At 37.5% G+C, this 17,497-nt stretch overlaps 1 protein-coding gene across 5 annotated transcripts; it reads right to left on the bottom strand.

Annotated features, from left to right (window-relative positions):
* Positions 1–1,190: 1,190 nt before the first annotated feature.
* LOC122570526 (pinopsin-like) lies at positions 1,191–17,484 on the bottom strand. Of its 5 annotated transcripts, XR_006317832.1 has the most exons (8): positions 16,841–17,484; positions 16,433–16,619; positions 14,642–14,736; positions 12,058–12,168; positions 10,159–10,418; positions 9,115–9,230; positions 5,057–8,289; positions 1,191–4,984 (listed from the first exon to the last, which is right to left on the bottom strand). XR_006317832.1 is itself a non-coding variant. In XM_043732936.1 (6 exons), exons 1-6 carry the CDS (start codon positions 16,634–16,636, stop codon positions 8,083–8,085), a joined length of 993 nt encoding a protein of 330 aa, XP_043588871.1. In that variant the 5' UTR covers positions 16,637–17,484; the 3' UTR covers positions 1,191–8,082. The 5 variants fall into 5 exon arrangements, 2 of the variants coding, with proteins under 2 accessions (XP_043588871.1, XP_043588872.1); XR_006317830.1 differs by having other exon boundaries at positions 16,433–17,484; XR_006317831.1 differs by having other exon boundaries at positions 16,445–17,484.
* Between the last annotated feature and the right edge of the window lie 13 nt (positions 17,485–17,497).

Here is a 17,497-nt window from a genome sequence, read left to right as displayed (position 1 = left end):
TTACCATCATTAAGTAGTAACGTAATATCCGTTACATTTTACGACGACGATTCGCTCTGCTATCTTAATTGGATATTCTTTATAAAATTCTACCCCTTCGACAAAACAGTTTCTTTTAATTCCAATATACTTTCTATACTTTCGAACGGTTTTTCATATCGTTCCCAGATCTTGTTACACTTTAGAGTATCAACGTTTGTTAAATGTCAAGAACGTTCATCTTTGATCTTCGTTTTAATATCATTTATCGTACATTGTTATTCGATATCTCGCTAAACATGAGAAACAAAATGCGTTTATCAAAATTACGATTCCATTGAAAATCTACAATTTAGAGAACTTTGTCTCTGCATCGTTCTTTTCACGATGCGATATTTTATTTCATTTTACCTTTGATCGATTATTTAACATTTTATTCCATTAATAATCGACGATGGAACGTACTATTTGTACGACAAGCGGAAGCAATTTATCAATTGCAAATATCGCGAAGAATAACACGTTTGCGCTCTAAGATTAAGTCGATGGCAAACAGAACTGCGTCTCTCTGATCGTCCACGCTTGCAGATATTATTGATGTACGAATATCGCAGGTATTTCCGACGTTTATAAGCGATTTCTGTCATCACGAATATTATTTTTTCGTCGCTGTGGAATCGTCGAAACAAAATCGCTGCAAGATTTCTTCGATAGTTGGTTTACAATTTAAACGACAGAGCACGATGATTAATTTAACGGCTGGTCGTTTTGACACCACAAATTCTCTTCGAAGATGAACGAGTAGTATCAACGAACTGGACGATACTTACGAGTGAAAGTTGAAGATTTGACGAGTAAATCTTAAAATGTGATTGTGCAATAGAGTAACGGCAATTTTTTACCACAATGACTGGACGAATTAATATGATTATTTGTGTGGGACCGGTGAGAATGCATTAAGCAAATAACGGGTCTCTGAGAAAGGAATGTTTGATAGTCTACCCGTTACAAGTGTCAAACCGTGTTACACGGTGTAATTTGTAATTTGTATTAGGTTGTCCGAAAAGTGTCTTTACAGTCTTTACAACTTACACGTCTTTTACAACGACGCATCTTTGTACAAACATTAAACCTAATCTGTCGAACGTTGTGATTTTTATTTTGATAGAAGAAAGTGGATCGTACGTAATTCGATAAAATAATATAAAACGAAAAATGTGCGTCCATTATTTCCTTATAAGACGAAAGAAACTTTTCGGACGATCTATTAATTTGCTTCAGGCGGATCTGACACTTTACAGACAGAGGTAAAGAAACAAATATCCGTGGGTTGCGAATTTTAAAGCTAAAATAAAATTTCACTGCCGTCTTCTACGATTTCCAAAAGTTCTTACTTTCCAATTCTTTCTAGAAGTCAACCGATAAACCGAAATTAAACCTTTGAGATTTATAATTTTTAAAGCCCAACGATCCGATCTGTGTAGGATAAGAAAACAAAACTGTTTCTAGAATCGAAGAACGCTGTATTCCTCTTATAATCTCTAACGCAATAGCGACAAGTTTATTATAAATTAGCAGAGACAACGTATAATCGCAAAACGAAACGTGGAACGCTCAAGTGGAAAAGAAAAATTCATAGAGTTTTCCCAAGTTGCATAATCACGTTTTAAACCGATACAAATGCGTGGAATATGATCGTGGTCGGTAAGATCACGATTGATAAGAAACTAGATCCGTGTTGACTTGTTGCGTTCGTTTAAGTAATTGGAATTTGTACAAGAAATGTTCCGCTGTACGAATAATCGCGTAATAATATCATACGTTCGTGCGAACGAATTTATCGATAGGAGGATAAACCAGGACACCCAGAAACTTGGACGCTCGTTTCAAGTCTCGAAGGACTCGAGTTTCTCTTTTACAATTTTCTTTTCTTCGAGACCAGGTCGAATTATTTTTACCTGTGCCAGACGGCCAAAATAATTGGAACGCTCACATATCATCGTAAGCAAAACGTCAAGTATTCGCGATTCAAATATTTTTATTTACTTTCCATTTACTTTAACCGGTATTTTTAACGATTTCTATCGCCTTTCGAAGCATTGTAAAATACTTGGTTCCGTTTAGGAGAACGTATTAGATATAAAGCAGAAACGAAGTAAGTGATTTCGAATATCTGGTCGTTTAATTATACTTTTAACAATTCTAATCTAATCTAATCTAATCGCAGTTTCCAGCGATCATCAGGCTTTTTATCAACGTCGCAGCAACAGCAATATAGGAAATCGCAGCTACTAATCCGATGTCGTAAAAGTTTGATTAAATTCAATTCAAGAAATAAGAGCGTAAGAAACTGCTGTTGCGTATCATTTTGAACTAATTCGACCTGCCCATACTTTTACCGCGTTCAATTCAAGCAACAGAGACATAGGAATCCAGAGCGAGATATCGTTTTCAGATAAAATTCAATTTAAATGACAAGAACGTAGCAATAGTATCGTCAAATGCGACGAATGTATTTTTACATTAAGATATTTCCTTCTAGTCGTAAAGTAACATTAGAACAAACAAACGTGTAATTGCTACGCGTTCGCCTGCGATCTTCTTACATTTACGTACATTTTCCATTATTTTTATATCGAAAACAACGATCACGAATGTTAAATGAGCGAGACGTAGAAATTTCCGATCAAAAATTATGAAACGTAGAAATTTTTATACGCGACAAAAAAGAAACTATTTTATAGAACGTATCAAGCATGAGATAGCGTTTCGCGAATCGTGGCGAAATAAAGAATTAGGACAAATTTCACTGGTTCGGTACCGTTACTCGTTCGCGACCGATTTGCTATCGGAACAGTTCGCTGCACTGTGGTCCGTCCCATATCGAAACCACCGCGTATTACACGTACCGTGCATATCGATTTCTTTCTCGATCGATGCGTGTCTCAAGTAGAAAAACATCTTCGTGCTATTAAATCGCACGTACATAAAAACGCGTGCTGTAAAATGTCCGCGTGAATTTCAAGGATTCGACGAGGAAAAATTCCTTAAAAGTCACGCTCGCCAACGACTTTGATTTTCTTTTTCATTCTTACTCCACGTTACTCCGCCGAGGAAGATGAAAATCAACTTTCTGACTCTTTTAATGGTTTACGTTCTCATTTACTTTTATATAAGCAAAAGTTTTATTGACACCACTTCTTGAACAGAAGCGTAGGGTCGCGACACGTTTCTTCGACGAGACTTGCTTTTTTAAGCTGTTACGAGCTGCTCCAAGTTGAAAGCACGCGCTCCATGTTTTTATTACCTGAGAATTCTCAACACTTGATAAATCTTGCAGGCAAAACGGGTTTACCTGCTCTCGGAGAATATAGATCGTTGTAACATAAATCTCAGCAGAGTATTATAGGCGAACTAATCGACTGATTGAACGATAAATGTCATATTTTCGAAGAGAGGTGTTGTAGATTAATCAAACAATCCTAGAGACCAGATTGTTATCTTTCGTAATTATTGGGTTGTTAATTAATTATTAATTAATTATTTTGTCACTGACAAATTATTATTTCTGACTTCAATCTGCAAACTTACTACGCATAATCTCTCGTTTCTTAAAAGGTGCAACCTAACAGCATAAGAGAATAACGTAAAATAACGTACTGTATAACGTGTCTGTGTGTTAGTCGCGTGATATATCCATGAAACTTTGGATTCGCTGCATATTCCAAACCGATAACAATCTACGTCGCTCTGTAACAATTCAACCAACCGAATCGATCCACCAAAAACACGAAATATTTCTTATTTCTTCCTTTCGTGATGAAATAACTAAATAACAAGACGGCCGTATATCGAATCGAATCGAATGGCCACAATTTACCATTAGATTTCTGGCGATCGATCGAATCGCAGTACGATCTTTTCCGTGGTCCACTCGATAAGTTCCTTTCACAGCCATTTATATCAGTAAATTACACTTGCGCTGAAATCGCCTTTCATTTGTCAAGTTTATGGCCCTGTTCAACGAAAGAATAGAAACTCGTGTCTCTTAACGTGGATCCTATTTTCAACAGCTCAGATTTCAGAAGCTACGTCAGATTCACCGTTCGATTCGTTCGCCGTTCTTCTGCCTCTTTTCCTCTGTCCTAATTGCTTCTCCATCGATTTGGTTAACTCGTTCCCCGTAAGATTTAAATGTCAGGAAATGAGGAGTATCCCTGTCGAAAAAATTCGTTCCTCTTCTTTCGTTCAAGAGAGCCATTCCGGCTCGTTGACAACGAAGACCTTCTCTGCGGGCCATTCTTCGTGTTTTACGACCGTCTCGTCGAAACGGGAAATTGTATCTGTTCTTTTGGTTAAAACGAATTGCATCCACCGAAGACGATTTGTTATGGAATAGTCAAATACTTTTCTATAAATCGTTTGGCGGAACAGGAGAGGATTTAATACAAAATTCGTAGAAGATTCGTTACAACGGTGATGATATATTTTAATCGTGAATATGGAATATCTTTTATGCACAATTTCATGCTTTCGTTCGGGAAAATTATTTCTCTTTTACTTGCTTCTTTTTCCATAAACTTACTTTTAAACAACGCAGACTAATCTTTTCTTAACAAAATGAAACGATTATCCGATTGAACATAGAAACTTATCGATTCCTCTCATCAACTACCATTCTTTCCACTTAACTCTTCTCGCATGTTTTCGTGTTTAACCGTAACTTTTATCTTTGCTTGCACTCTCGAAAAATTCGCTTCCGTAAAGGATCGACACTCCTGTTCGAAGCAGGTTTCTCGTGGAAAACGAGTGTCTACGCTAAAATAAGGCTGCTTGCCTCGACTAACCTTTATATCGCAAACGCTCCTTTCGAAGCCATCATTTTTTAATTCTTTCTGGCTTCATCCGTATTCGGATCTGGTTCCAATCGTTACGCCATACAATGCGGTATGCGGTGGATAAAAATCGTCCGATTTCGATCTTACGGTACGATGATATCATCAGTCTGCAAGTAAGCGATATAATTGTAATTCTCCCAAAAGTCGAGTAATTCTACCTCAAAATCTGATGCGATTACCTGTGTATCTGATCCGCGAACGAATGTGACCAGCGAATTCCGATTTTTGTCCCCAAATCTCATTCTAATGCCGCACTGTGCACTGGCCCGATGCGATCGTTCTTTAACTCGCAACGCGCTTTCCTACAAAAATATCCATTTTCTACGCCTTCGATCCGTGAAAGGATACTAAAAATATATTTCACAAAATAGTTACGGTTAGTTGTTTCTTATTATAAAAAGGATTTGTTAATTTTCGATGGTAAATCGAGGAAAACTTTATACTTTTTAAATATACGATAAATAAAACCGACTTTGTAAGATAAGAATTTCATTCGTAGATAATCGAACACAGGGTGGGATTATTTGAATCAGATGAAAATTCAGCATCAAAACTTTCGACAATCGATGCACAATACGATCGGATTTGTATGTTACGAGAAGAAAATTAGGAGATCAACCACGAAAAAATATCGTTTCTCTTATCGAAAGATGACAAGCAATAAACAATAGAGAAAAATAAGAATTTGTAAGCTTCTGTGTAAAATCGTTCTGTACGATAAAGCTTCCGGAACAAATAGTTCCCCGTTCGTTAATCCCACGATTCCTATTCTTCTCTTTCTCAGGCGACGAGCACGTGTATCAGTTGCCAAGATTTTCTTTGGCCATCGATGAAGTATTACGATCACGTGCTAAGGATGTGGCAATAAAAAAACCAAGATCCAATGTCCCATTTCGCGGTGGCTTTTGCTTTTATTCGAAACCTGTCTCACGGCTGGCCGTGCAACTCGTCGTCTCGAACGAATCTTCATAGTCGCGAGACTGTGGCCAATTATCGTTGCGTAATACCGATCGTTCTTGTGAAAACGTTCACAGACAGATTACGCACGGTATCCATTCATTCCTTTTCACTCTTCGCTCGAGTCGTTACACGCTCGATTAATGGAAAACCTAGTCCTGTTTTCGCTATCTTGCCATAATCGCAACGATACGATCAACCAACAGTCGACAATTATCTACCGTAGTCTCGGTCGTAGAATATCAAAACGCGCGTTTTCAGAAAATGTCAGCGAGAGATTTCTTTTCTTCGATCATCTGCAGTGTCTTCGTAAACTGCGCACTACGTACGCAGGTGTAGAATGGCGCGCAAAAATATGCGAACGCCACTGCAGAAAACTTGTACGTATAACTTTTATGTTGTAGAAAACATTTTGGAATTTCATTAACGTTGCAACGACTACCTTCGTTGTATTAATAAAATTTCGAATCAATCTGCGAACGCGTATAGAAGCCACGAGATATTTGCCGCAAATATATATTTTGCGAAAGATTAGTATACAGCGTAAATAGACATCTTGGGCGTATAATAAGTGTGAAAGACGATCCTACCGAATATCGAGGCTTATTCGGCTGTTTTATGATTTCTAGAAGACACTTAGCAAGCAGATGCGCTAGCATTAAACATCTTGTACATTTTCCGTGTAAGTTTTTACATTTGTTTCAATATTTATCAACATAATCAGGATATCGGTGTCTCACGATGCCAGTGAAATTTCAAACTGTTTTACGTGATACGCGATATTAGAAAACGTCCACGAACGTTCGATTGCTTTCGTAAACTACTGTATGTTCTTTTGCCATGATTATAATTGAATTGAATTTAATTTAATATAATTATAATTGAAGAAAAATAAGGACGATATGGGAGAGCGTGCAGATATAATTGCGGTTAGGATTTCTGATTGAATTTGAAATTATATATCCGAATGGGTCAATCGTATCGTACGCAGTTGCTTCAGAAAAGGTTTGATTAGCGACGTTGAATTTTCCTCGCGATTTCACTTTCGCTATCTTGCCATAATCGCACGTGTTACGAATCGTAATACAGACACTTCGCAAAGCCATCCATAATGATTCCATCGCGACTGGAACTCGTAAGAGGAATTAGAAAGAATAACAGCGCAACTATTACTATTCTACGGGCGTAGAATCTCTTTCAATGGAGAACAGAGAGATACGATTGCTTATTGATTATTTTTATTTGTAAATTATAACAACGCGTCTGCTTTACGATCGACACTTAATGGATAACGTAATTGCGTCGTTGCTCCAAGCTTTGCTTTTTTCCTCCCACGTGGTATTAATTTACGACCAATTGTCATTTTATGGATTTAAAATGTCGCGTGTAATATAGATTATAAATGAAGTTTAATCAAGATTCTTATTGTTTCTCTCGGTGACATTATGATCACCCCTCTTCTCGTTTATCGCGTGATCGACAAGTCGAATATCTTGAAACGCGACTTGCTTGAAAATTGTTCATTGTTAGATTTGGCGAATCACAAGGCGAATTACTTAGCTTGACTCAAATATTCTTCTAACTCGAATAATTCTATCTTACTCTAGTCAAAACTTCAGTGTTTCTTTTATTCGGAATTTCAGCAATTTACCTGCGCCAAAATACATTCAAACTACCTGCTACGAGTGATTTCGGCAAAGAATGTCACGCTGCGCGAAAGCAAACCGTAATGAAATTCAATTTTTCTTATTCGCGTGTTTCATTGCACGAACGATCTTCGAGAGACACACTGCGACGTTCATCGGTGGAACCAAGCAGGCAAAAAGATTCACGCATCAATTAACACGTGGCAACGTGCGAGAGGCACGAAGACTGTAAAAAGCAAACGAAAATACTGGAAAACGAAAGAAAAGGACGCGTATCGTTTGCTTTTCACCGCGATCTTCGAAACTTCCACCAGGTGTTAAGACCTTCGCATCGAAACGAAAGAAGGTTTAGCGTATCCCGGCAAAATTCAACGCGGTTCTCACGACCGATTCGATCGCGAAAACAAAAGATCCGCTCACGTACGTGAATCCGTAAGCGGATAAGCAAATTTAGCGGACGAAAAGAGGCGAAAACAAACAACCAAGGGGCAAGAAGCAAGAACCACGTTGTTAAGACGACTTATATTCGATGGTTCCACGATTCATCCAACATCTACGTAGCTGCAGACACTTGTGGCGTTGTTCGATAGAGATAATGGCCCTCAGTTCCTTTGCTCTTGCCTGTTCAACAGCGTCAACGCGGTGTTTTGACTGTCTGGTAACGTGGATCTCGCGATTCGTACGTCGAAGATCTTCTTCAGAGAGCGGGGAAATTGGCTGTTTAAACCTGCGTAGATTATAGGGTTGTAGCAGATGGAGGATTTGGCCAATAACGCCGGAAGCATAGCTACCGATGCCGATGGCTTCGCCTAGAAAATTAATCGAAGATTTTGTTAGAGTAATTTGTTGCACCGTCTCACGGTCAACGATTTCTATTAGCCGCTTAATGAGTTTTGTCGGCTGTTGTATCGTCTACCAATAGCGTTGTGATTTCTAAATAAATTATCATGGACGTGGTTATATTAAAAAACGGAAGATTCTTAAGTAAAGGAATTATCATGTTTATAAGATTGAAAGTTCAAACGATAAGTTAACTCCTCTCTTTCTCTTTCTCTCTGTTTCTTTTTCCAGTTAACCGTCACTGTTAAGCGTCGATGGCGATGTTCTGTGTTAGGTTCCGAGACCAGTTTGAAACACAAAGTATCATCGAGTACATACGAAACGGGTGACGATATTTAACGGCCATCGTTATGGCGTTGCGTCTGTTAATAGCACCTGCTGGTAATACGAAATTATAACGAAATACTTTCACCCTACATGTATAGATATGCAAATCGTTCACGGCGTACGAACAAAGGAAGGTGCATCTCGTATCGCGTGCAACGATACAGCTTTCTCAAATTCAGCAGATCTTACAAATTAATATGAAACTGCTCTCGATGGTGAAGAACCTCGTAAGACGAGTTTTCGTGTTATCTCAGTTCTATCAACGGAAACTTGAATTTTACATGGCGCGTTAAACGAAACTTCGCAGGAAGAAAATTAGAAATTGTTCATCTGATAACGTTAAGAAAAGATGTATTTAAGAAGATCGCTGTAAGTAATAAGAGGAAGTTGTAAAATTTTCTGCGTGAAATCATGGAACTATGACCACTTTACACGATTATACTCTGGAATATGAATTTGCTACTTACGTCGAAATATTGCGCGGCGATCGCAAGAGCAGCGTAAGGCGACCAAGCGAGCAGGAAGGCAGTTATCATTAGTGCAACCATTTTCGTGATCTTCGCCTCGCGTCTTCCGCTTGCGCCTGTGAAACAAATTATTTTCGTGCTGCTAGCGTGAGCAACGGAAGTCTGGCTCTTTCACAAATACAAAAGACAAACTACAGAAGAACTCTGTTCCTATTAACTCCGTTTATGTATTTGAAATTTTATCATTTAGCGCTCAATTAAATAGCCTTCTGTCCATCGATCTCATTTATTCGAACGAAAAATCCTATCGTATAAATGAAAAATCATGCATATTGCGAGCACCAGTTGGCTGCCGAAGCGAGTAAAACTCTCATAAAAAGAAGACCAAAGAGAAAACACCCCACTGACCTAACTAACGAAATAAAATAGACAAACTCGAAGATGGTATCCCGCTGGGGGGCAGCCATCCACATGTTATTTAGCAATTAAGTTAGACAAATTTTCCAAATGTCCAGCTGGACAAATTGTAAAGCACAAATTAAATAATAAAAGAGAAAAAAATTTTCTTATGTTCAATTTTCTAGGTAAGAAATGAAATAGTCAAACTCGAAGGTGGTATCCCGCTGGGGGTAGCCATGCACATGTTATTTAGCAATTAAGTTAGACAAATTTACCAAATGTCCAACTGGACAAATTGTAAAGTACAAATTAAATAATAAAAGAGAAAAAAATTTTCTTATGTTCCATTTTCTTGGTAAGAAATAAAATAGTCAAACTTGAAGGTGGTATCCCGCTGGGGGTAGCCATGCACATGTTATTTAGCAATTATGCTAGAAAAATTTATCGAATGTCCAGCTGGGCAAATTGTAAAGTACAAATTAAATAAAAACAAAATATTGCGAGGAATTCCTATTGCACGAATCGTTTATCTGCCGACAAGTTTACATAAATTCGTAGCTTTATCGTAATTCCGAGGAGATTTCGATCAGACTCGATCAAATCTTCCAAGTTCTTAGAAAAGATACCGATCAGGAACTAACTTACCTGCTCTCTTTCGCACTTTTCTCAAGGTCACTATAATTGCCACGTAACTGCTACTGATCACCAAGACGGGGATGATCAAACCGAACAGGAAGAGGAATCCTATGTAGCTGTCGCTTTTGGTAAGAGGGTCGTGGACTTCCCAGGACACGCTGCAAGACACGTTTCCTGCCTCTGGACCGTAACTACCCCAGCCAAATAGTGGTGGCAGAGAAAGGCAGAGTGCATAGATCCAGACAAAGATTCCAAGTGTTATCGCATGCCTGTCGAAAACAAACGATCCGTACAGACAGAGCGTGAAGTAAAATTATAAGGCAACTTATCGTCAGCGTGCATAATATTGGCATATGATTGCGGATTTCGTCATTAAATGATATCGACAAAATCTGCAATCATATTTAGTATATTATTTGGTATAGTATTTATTTATAATATTTATTATATTTAGTATAGTAGGTAATTGCATAGGCAATGCAGAGTATCACGAGAATTAGCGTCTTTCTTTGTTATTGAATAACTCGTCAGAGAAATAAAAAATTCATTTATGTAGAATAATCACGGAAGACACGTTGCACGTTTTGAAAAAATTGTATGCAAAATCTGTAACGGAACGTTTCTTCGAGGATAGATAAGGATGTTAGGGGAACATTTTGTAATCGATTAAAGTTTCAATATCGACGGGAACAAAGTTGGAAGTAAAAATGTCCTTTTTCTAAGAAACACGTATCACGTCCGAACGTGTTCAAGCGATAACGTACGTTCTAGACTCTCTAATTAATATTGTCGGCGTCAGTTTAATTCGGTTTTTCATTGGCCAACGATCGTCGGCAAAAATTTTCGCGTTAGACGATTACTTCGTTTACGGTGTTGAGCGAAGTAATCGTGGCTTGCGGTCAGGAAAATTTATTTTCTCCTTTATCATCGTACCGTAAACACTTAAGAACATTTCTCTACGCGTTTTCTTTTTCATCGTCGAAACACCATTCTGTCTTAACGTAAGAGTAAAAAGCTGCGCCTTAAGAAGCGTCTAAAGAATGGAGACTGACATTGTTAATCCAAAATTGATTAGAAGATCGGTAAAATACCGTTGAAATGGTTCACGCGGATCTTTAATCTTGAACTTATCCTCTAGAATCTAGAACGACGTTCATAATTACTCTCGCGGGTTATTAAAGAATGCTACTACTTTACAGGCTCGATCCACGACGTGAAACATCTTTGCTTCGAACGCTTTCGTATTCGTCGAACAGTTAACGGCGCAAAATGTTACAAATTGTTAGAAAAGGCTTCTCCGAATTTCTGCAAAGAGTCAAGAATTTCCGTACGATTTTCTCAGCTTGCGATACAAATTTTTTCCACTATAAAGTTCAAAGACTGCGATTGAAAGTTGTTTGGCGAGTCTCTGTTGAGACATCAGAAATTCTGATCTATGAAGCTAGTTGTTCACTGCTATGCTTTTTATCTTCTGAATATTTACAAATTAGTGATTATTTCTCGCCGTGAACGTTCATTTACATAAAGGAGCTGTATTTACATAAACGCGCGATTCATAAGATCGATCTGAAAAGCTATAACTTGTAATTGTAAGCGGAACGATCAATTCGCCTTCGCGTTATTCGATTCGACACGCGACGTATCTCAGCGTGTAATTAGACAGAGCAAAGAAAAGTATCGTGTATTACGCAGGATCGAGTGTTACGATCCACTTCTTCTCTACATTGTTCACGTGCACGTGTGTCGCGATGAGTTGAGATTTTCGGAGCGGAACGTCCGTCGTGTTGCTGCACCATTCGACTAACAAAGCCAAGGCCACTTTTCTTCACCTTGGCGAGATATATACACAGTTCTTTCGAAATATCTTTGACTGTCAAATAAAGTAAAAGTAAATGGAATCATTCTCACCTTATGGACAGAGCTTTCATCGGCCTGGCTACCAGTAACCATCTTTCAACAGCCATTACTGTCAGGTTGCCGATACTGGCGAATCCCAAAGTGGACATGAACCAAGCGTAGCTTTGAAAAATAAAAAGAAAATGTTGTTTCAATGACATTGTAACAAGCCGACGATTTTTTGGTTAATATTAATCGTTCTGGGCAGGAGAAAGTGGGCGGAAGGTTAATGAAATTTATGAAAATCGTTAGATTTGATTTCGACCTGGCATCTTTGGCATATTTTATTCTATAAGTATCACGGGAACTTGAAATCTTTATAAATTAATATCAGTCGCGTTATCACAGTCAGAATAATATACTAATAAATCATTAGTAAGATCAATGAAACATTAAAGTTACGATTCTATCGGATACAAAAGTATCATCAAAAAGCAGCAAGATATAAGAATAATTATTGTAACCAGTTTTATTTTAAACTATAATTTTTCTGTAAACTTCTTATGAACCTATATCTGATCGAGGGCTACATTTTTAAACTATTTATAAAATATGCCAGTATCGTTTTAGAGAGAGGAACTGGGACATCCTGTATGACGACGTCAATTTTGGACTACAATCGTGTCGATGTACATTTCTCAACTTTTCACTAGAAATATTCGTGTATTCCCAATTCTCTCTCGGACTTAGACGTAACATGGTTTGCTTTTATCATTTGCAGTTTCCACGAAAAATTCTTTGAAGGTTTGTTGAACGTTTAAACGATGACAAACCACGAAACTCCACTTTGCGGTAGGTACACCGTGCGCCAGATACTTTCTCTTAATTTCGTCGTCTCGACACCATATTTAATGACCTGAAAGAGACACAGGATTTTACGAGACCGCGACAGAGCGAACGTGCCATCTCGTTAGAACGAAACCCGTCCATTCTACGAATCCTAAAGAATTATTAGTTCCAGGGATAATTATACGTTCCGTTAACGAGGAAATTCGTCAAATTTTGTGACAAAGTGAAGGCAAAAATAATTCATAGAAGATACTCGGCTCACTTTTACGTTCTTTTATTAAACACTTTCAAGCCTCGACGATTTGAGCTCGAAAATACTTAATTTTATCTTATATTCCACATTTATACTGATGATAAATGACTAATAATCTTCTCTAAAAGCGTATACATGTATTGAGATATTTATATATATAAAATTGATTATTTTGCAACGGTAATAGCTATATCCAAAGATAGAAAAATATAGAAAAATAACGCTAAAAGCAGTCGCTGAATGAAAGGAATCACAGAGTTAACGAGAGGAAGCGGAAATGAGATAACCAGCAACAGAAAAAATGGGCCAGTCTAAACAGAAAAGAACTCGAATAGACTAAAGCTTTGCAGAATTACCTTACGATAATTACGTTTAACAAACCGCATCTTCATCGGTGCACGCACTTGAATGATTATTACATTCGTGCCGATAATGAGCATTAACGTATTAAATAAATGGATTTTCTGCGCGTGCTATTGAAATTCTACGAGCGAATCGTGCATGACAGGGAATGTCACAACATTTACACATTGCGTTTGTGCTTGGAAGTTTCATCTGGGACATAAGTAGTAACATAAATGGTACTTCCTACTTCGTTTTCCTCGGATATTCTAATTCTCGTGAACGATTATTCTGTATCTCGTGCGATTATTTTGTATAAAAAAGTGCTGTATCATAGAGAATCGGTGAACAAAACTTTTAAATAAACGTAGAGAAATATTTGAATGAAACGAGTTAAGAAGATGAGAACGAGTTATTCATTTGTGAAATCTTCGTAATTAAACATCAACATTGGCTGGAATTTTAACGTTGCAAAGTAATCAGGTTCCCAACGGAGATGGAATAGAAGAGAGCAGAGAAGGGCTGGTTTCGTTGGCCGTGTTTCGGCTGTTCTATTTCCAGAAAAATCTTCCCCTTTCAATGGTAGCTTTTGTAGTTTACGTCTGTTGCTTTACAAGCTCGTTAAAAAAAAAATGGCACAATTCGCTCTGTACATACATGCCTACCAATACTGACGCAGTAGCGTTAGATCTGTCACGACAAAGAATCCAATTTTTCCTTTCACCAAGGATCACGGAGTGTCGTTGCCATTTCACATAACGAGAAATTTTACCGCATTCCGTAAATAGCCGATATCGATGGTGTAAATTAATTATAACGTAAATCGAGGCAGCGTAAACTAATCGCAATGCTGTAATGCGAATTCTTTATCAGACATTTTTACGTTTGTCTTTAATTTTCAACTGTGGAAAGCCGTGAGGAAAACAATCTTGCTCAGCCATTAATTTTCAGTAAAAGTTGCTTGAGTTTCTTTCCGTTCGTTGGAGTCAGCCGCTTTAAACGGCAGCAAGAAGATTACATTTATCCGAGATTCAATTATTCTCTACCGCGAGAAACCACGATATGCATCGCGATTACAACGAAAGCGAGTAATAAAAGGGAATAATAGAAAGATTACATTCGTTCAGGATGAAAGGGAATATCGTTTCGTACGTAGTTGATATGCCTCGGAGAAGTTTCATGCGATTACGTTTAATAAACGATAAATTATACCAGAGGCACATTTTGTAGCCCCAGTACCATCCGCCTGTGATAGCGGAAACCATCGCAACAGGATTTCCAAACGCAGCCACCAGGAAATCGCCAACCTGAAATAAAAATTGTCCTTAAATTATTCACGTTGAATCTTTGAATGTGTAAAAGAATTATCACATAAAACGAAATAAAAGAAGAAACAAAACGATCAGAGAACTTTCACAATTTTTCAATTTCCATTCAACACTCGTATTCAATTCCACAATGGCAATATATTCGATGATATTCGATGAAAAAACGGTGCTACGAGGGTGCCATTAGAGGACTGATTGACACAAACGACGTGGAAAAATACCGTTCTGTTACGGTAGATTCCACCGTGAAGCCCGTTACTTTATAAATATTCACACTCTCCTATATTTTTTTCGATCGTTTCGTATCTCCAGCTCACCGAATAATTGTATCATAAAAGGGAAACAGACGGACGAAAATCAAAGTTAGAAAGATGTGATAACACGAAGCCTGCCGACAAAGCTGCACGAATTTTATCGACTTAGTACTCTAATGTACATCTTCTTCGACTATAATTCCTCGAATTTCAAAGTTTTAATCCTCTTCTCCAGCCTCATCCCCGGGAAAAGAGTCAAGATTGTATGGAACGTCCTTACAAAATTCAGCAGAGATATAAATCGATGGTGCGTTAATAATTCTGTAATAAAATTGATCGAAAGGACAACATTCCTCGACGTTACAACTGAAAATGAAAGAGCTGAAAACATCAATTATACGATGGAAAATTAATATACGCGAAACTTCGATTAAATTGATGGAGTAAATCGATGTGACGCGAATCGATTTTAGTATTTTTAATAAAAATCTGAACTACGTAAATACTGGTTTCCAAATTGGTCGTCATGGTTTCGGTTAAAATTCTCCCGCGATTGTAATCTAAAACAATAGAAAATAAATTTATTCCACAGATTTGCCGATTAAAATTTTCGATCAACTGAATCTTCACCTACCAATTAGTCAGAAAGTGGAATTTCATAAAAGTAATCAAATTTACGACAAATCCAATAACTGGATAATAATCTGATTGGTTTTTAAATGATAAAAATCCAATCAAGTTATAGGTATATCTAGTTTCCCATGGAAGAGAAAAGTAAACGATTCATTTGCATAATACCGAATGACACAGTTTCTATGTGAATAACGTAGAGTGTAACTAATGCGTCTATTTAGCACCGCGCTAAAGAGTTGCGATATAAAGACGTATAAATTATTCGCATCCACGAACCTTAACATTTCCTATGCGAATTATACGACTGAGATTTCACATAAATACCTTTAAGGATATTATCCTCTCTCGTTTAAACAGAAAACAAATAAAATTTTACGAGTAAAACTTTACAAATTACGAATTATTTGATTATTCTATATAAGATTGTAAAATTGTAAAGCAGACGTGTATGATCTACAATTTATAACTTGTAAATTCGTTAACATTATTAGTAAATTATTATGCAAGAGGATACGGGTTTTGAAGAATTTAAAAAATTGATTTATACAGACCTCTATTTTACCACGATACAATTTTGAAAAAGATAATAGATATCTGTCGACTGTAATTATGAAGAAATAATTTCTAAATATCGGACCAATTAATATTCTTATTCATTCCATAATGAATTTACTAAACTAAGATCTTTCAACATGTATAAATCATCCCTCGCAAACTTTAAAAACCAGTGTGCAAAACGCCATAAAATCAGCTAATATCGTTTCAAGAATTATTATTTGACGTCTTACGACAAGATTAACCAGGATCACGTTGACGGGTGTCCACAGTATCTGCGCGTCCTTGACGATCACGATCGCCACCAGAAGATTCATGGTGAAACCAAAGAATCCGATAAATCCTAATGCGATCGCTGCAGCGACGTACACCATCGGACTGACTTGATCCTCGGCATCGTAAACGACATTATCCACGGTGCTACGATTCAAGGACATTCTTCCTATATTTCTCTGCCTTTACACTTCTACACTTTTCCGCTTTTCTTTTTTTTTTTTATCACCGACACGAAAAAGGGGAAAAAGCAAATTGAACGCGTTAATCGTCGGACAGATTACGTTCCTGTTTTCGAAGTCGCGCAAGAAGCGGACTACATGCATCAACCAAAAGCAGTTTATGACTAAGTTTCAAACTGTACCTACCCTTATATAAAGCCCGGATGAAACTACCCTTTCCTCCGGCTGCACGTACTCTCTATCAGTCGCCGTTACCGGCTAAAACCAACCCTCTTGCCGGTAGGTAGAAACAGCATGCGCGAAACTACAGCAGCAACCCCCGTTCAACCCCTCGCGGTTGCCAGTTTCATTCCATTAGGATAAAATCAACGATCACATGGTCATATTGTTTTCAACCTCTGGTCAGTTGGTGCACTTAATTGCATTGGGTAAGGATATTCTCTCTTGAGGATAGATGTATCGTGATGGAAACTAGGTGATGAAAGAGCTGGAGATCTGGTTGGAAGTACAATCCAGAGAGCTGATGCTAGAATCGAGTTTGTTTGGATACTGTGTTATATTCTGATTAGACAGAGAATTGAAATTGGAATTATGTATAAAGGAAATTTCTTACAAATTGTTAGGAATTATTTTTTTAAGTAAACTTGATTTTGTTGTACTGTACCCTTTGCGTCAAATAGAGTACGAAGAATCCATTTTCGGCGAGGAAAAAGATTTGCAAATCCAATTAACGACAGGGAAAACTGTACTCGTTATTTGTGGATTATTGCGGATGACAGGCCTCCGATTATTTACGGAACTTAAATTTAACGAATGGATGATGCAGGATTTTTTTCGAGCAGA

This window comes from Bombus pyrosoma, linkage group LG9 (assembly GCF_014825855.1).
Source record: "Bombus pyrosoma isolate SC7728 linkage group LG9, ASM1482585v1, whole genome shotgun sequence".
NCBI lineage: Eukaryota > Metazoa > Arthropoda > Insecta > Hymenoptera > Apidae > Bombus > Bombus pyrosoma.
The sequence above is the reverse complement of the archived record's forward strand: the minus strand, read 5'-3'. Positions and strand labels throughout refer to the sequence as shown.

What these genes read in the sequence shown, in the direction of transcription:
- LOC122570526 (XM_043732936.1), bottom strand. Translation starts at nt 16,636, where the DNA reads ATGTCCTTGAATCGTAGCACCGTGGATAATGTCGTTTACGATGCCGAG. An exon ending in GGCTACAAAATGTGCCTCTG is followed by an intron (nt 12,169 to 14,641) that starts GTATAATTTATC and finishes TATTTTTCAAAG; the next exon opens with CTACGCTTGGTTCATGTCCA. An exon ending in ATGAAAGCTCTGTCCATAAG is followed by an intron (nt 10,419 to 12,057) that starts GTGAGAATGATT and finishes TGTTTTCGACAG; the next exon opens with GCATGCGATAACACTTGGAA.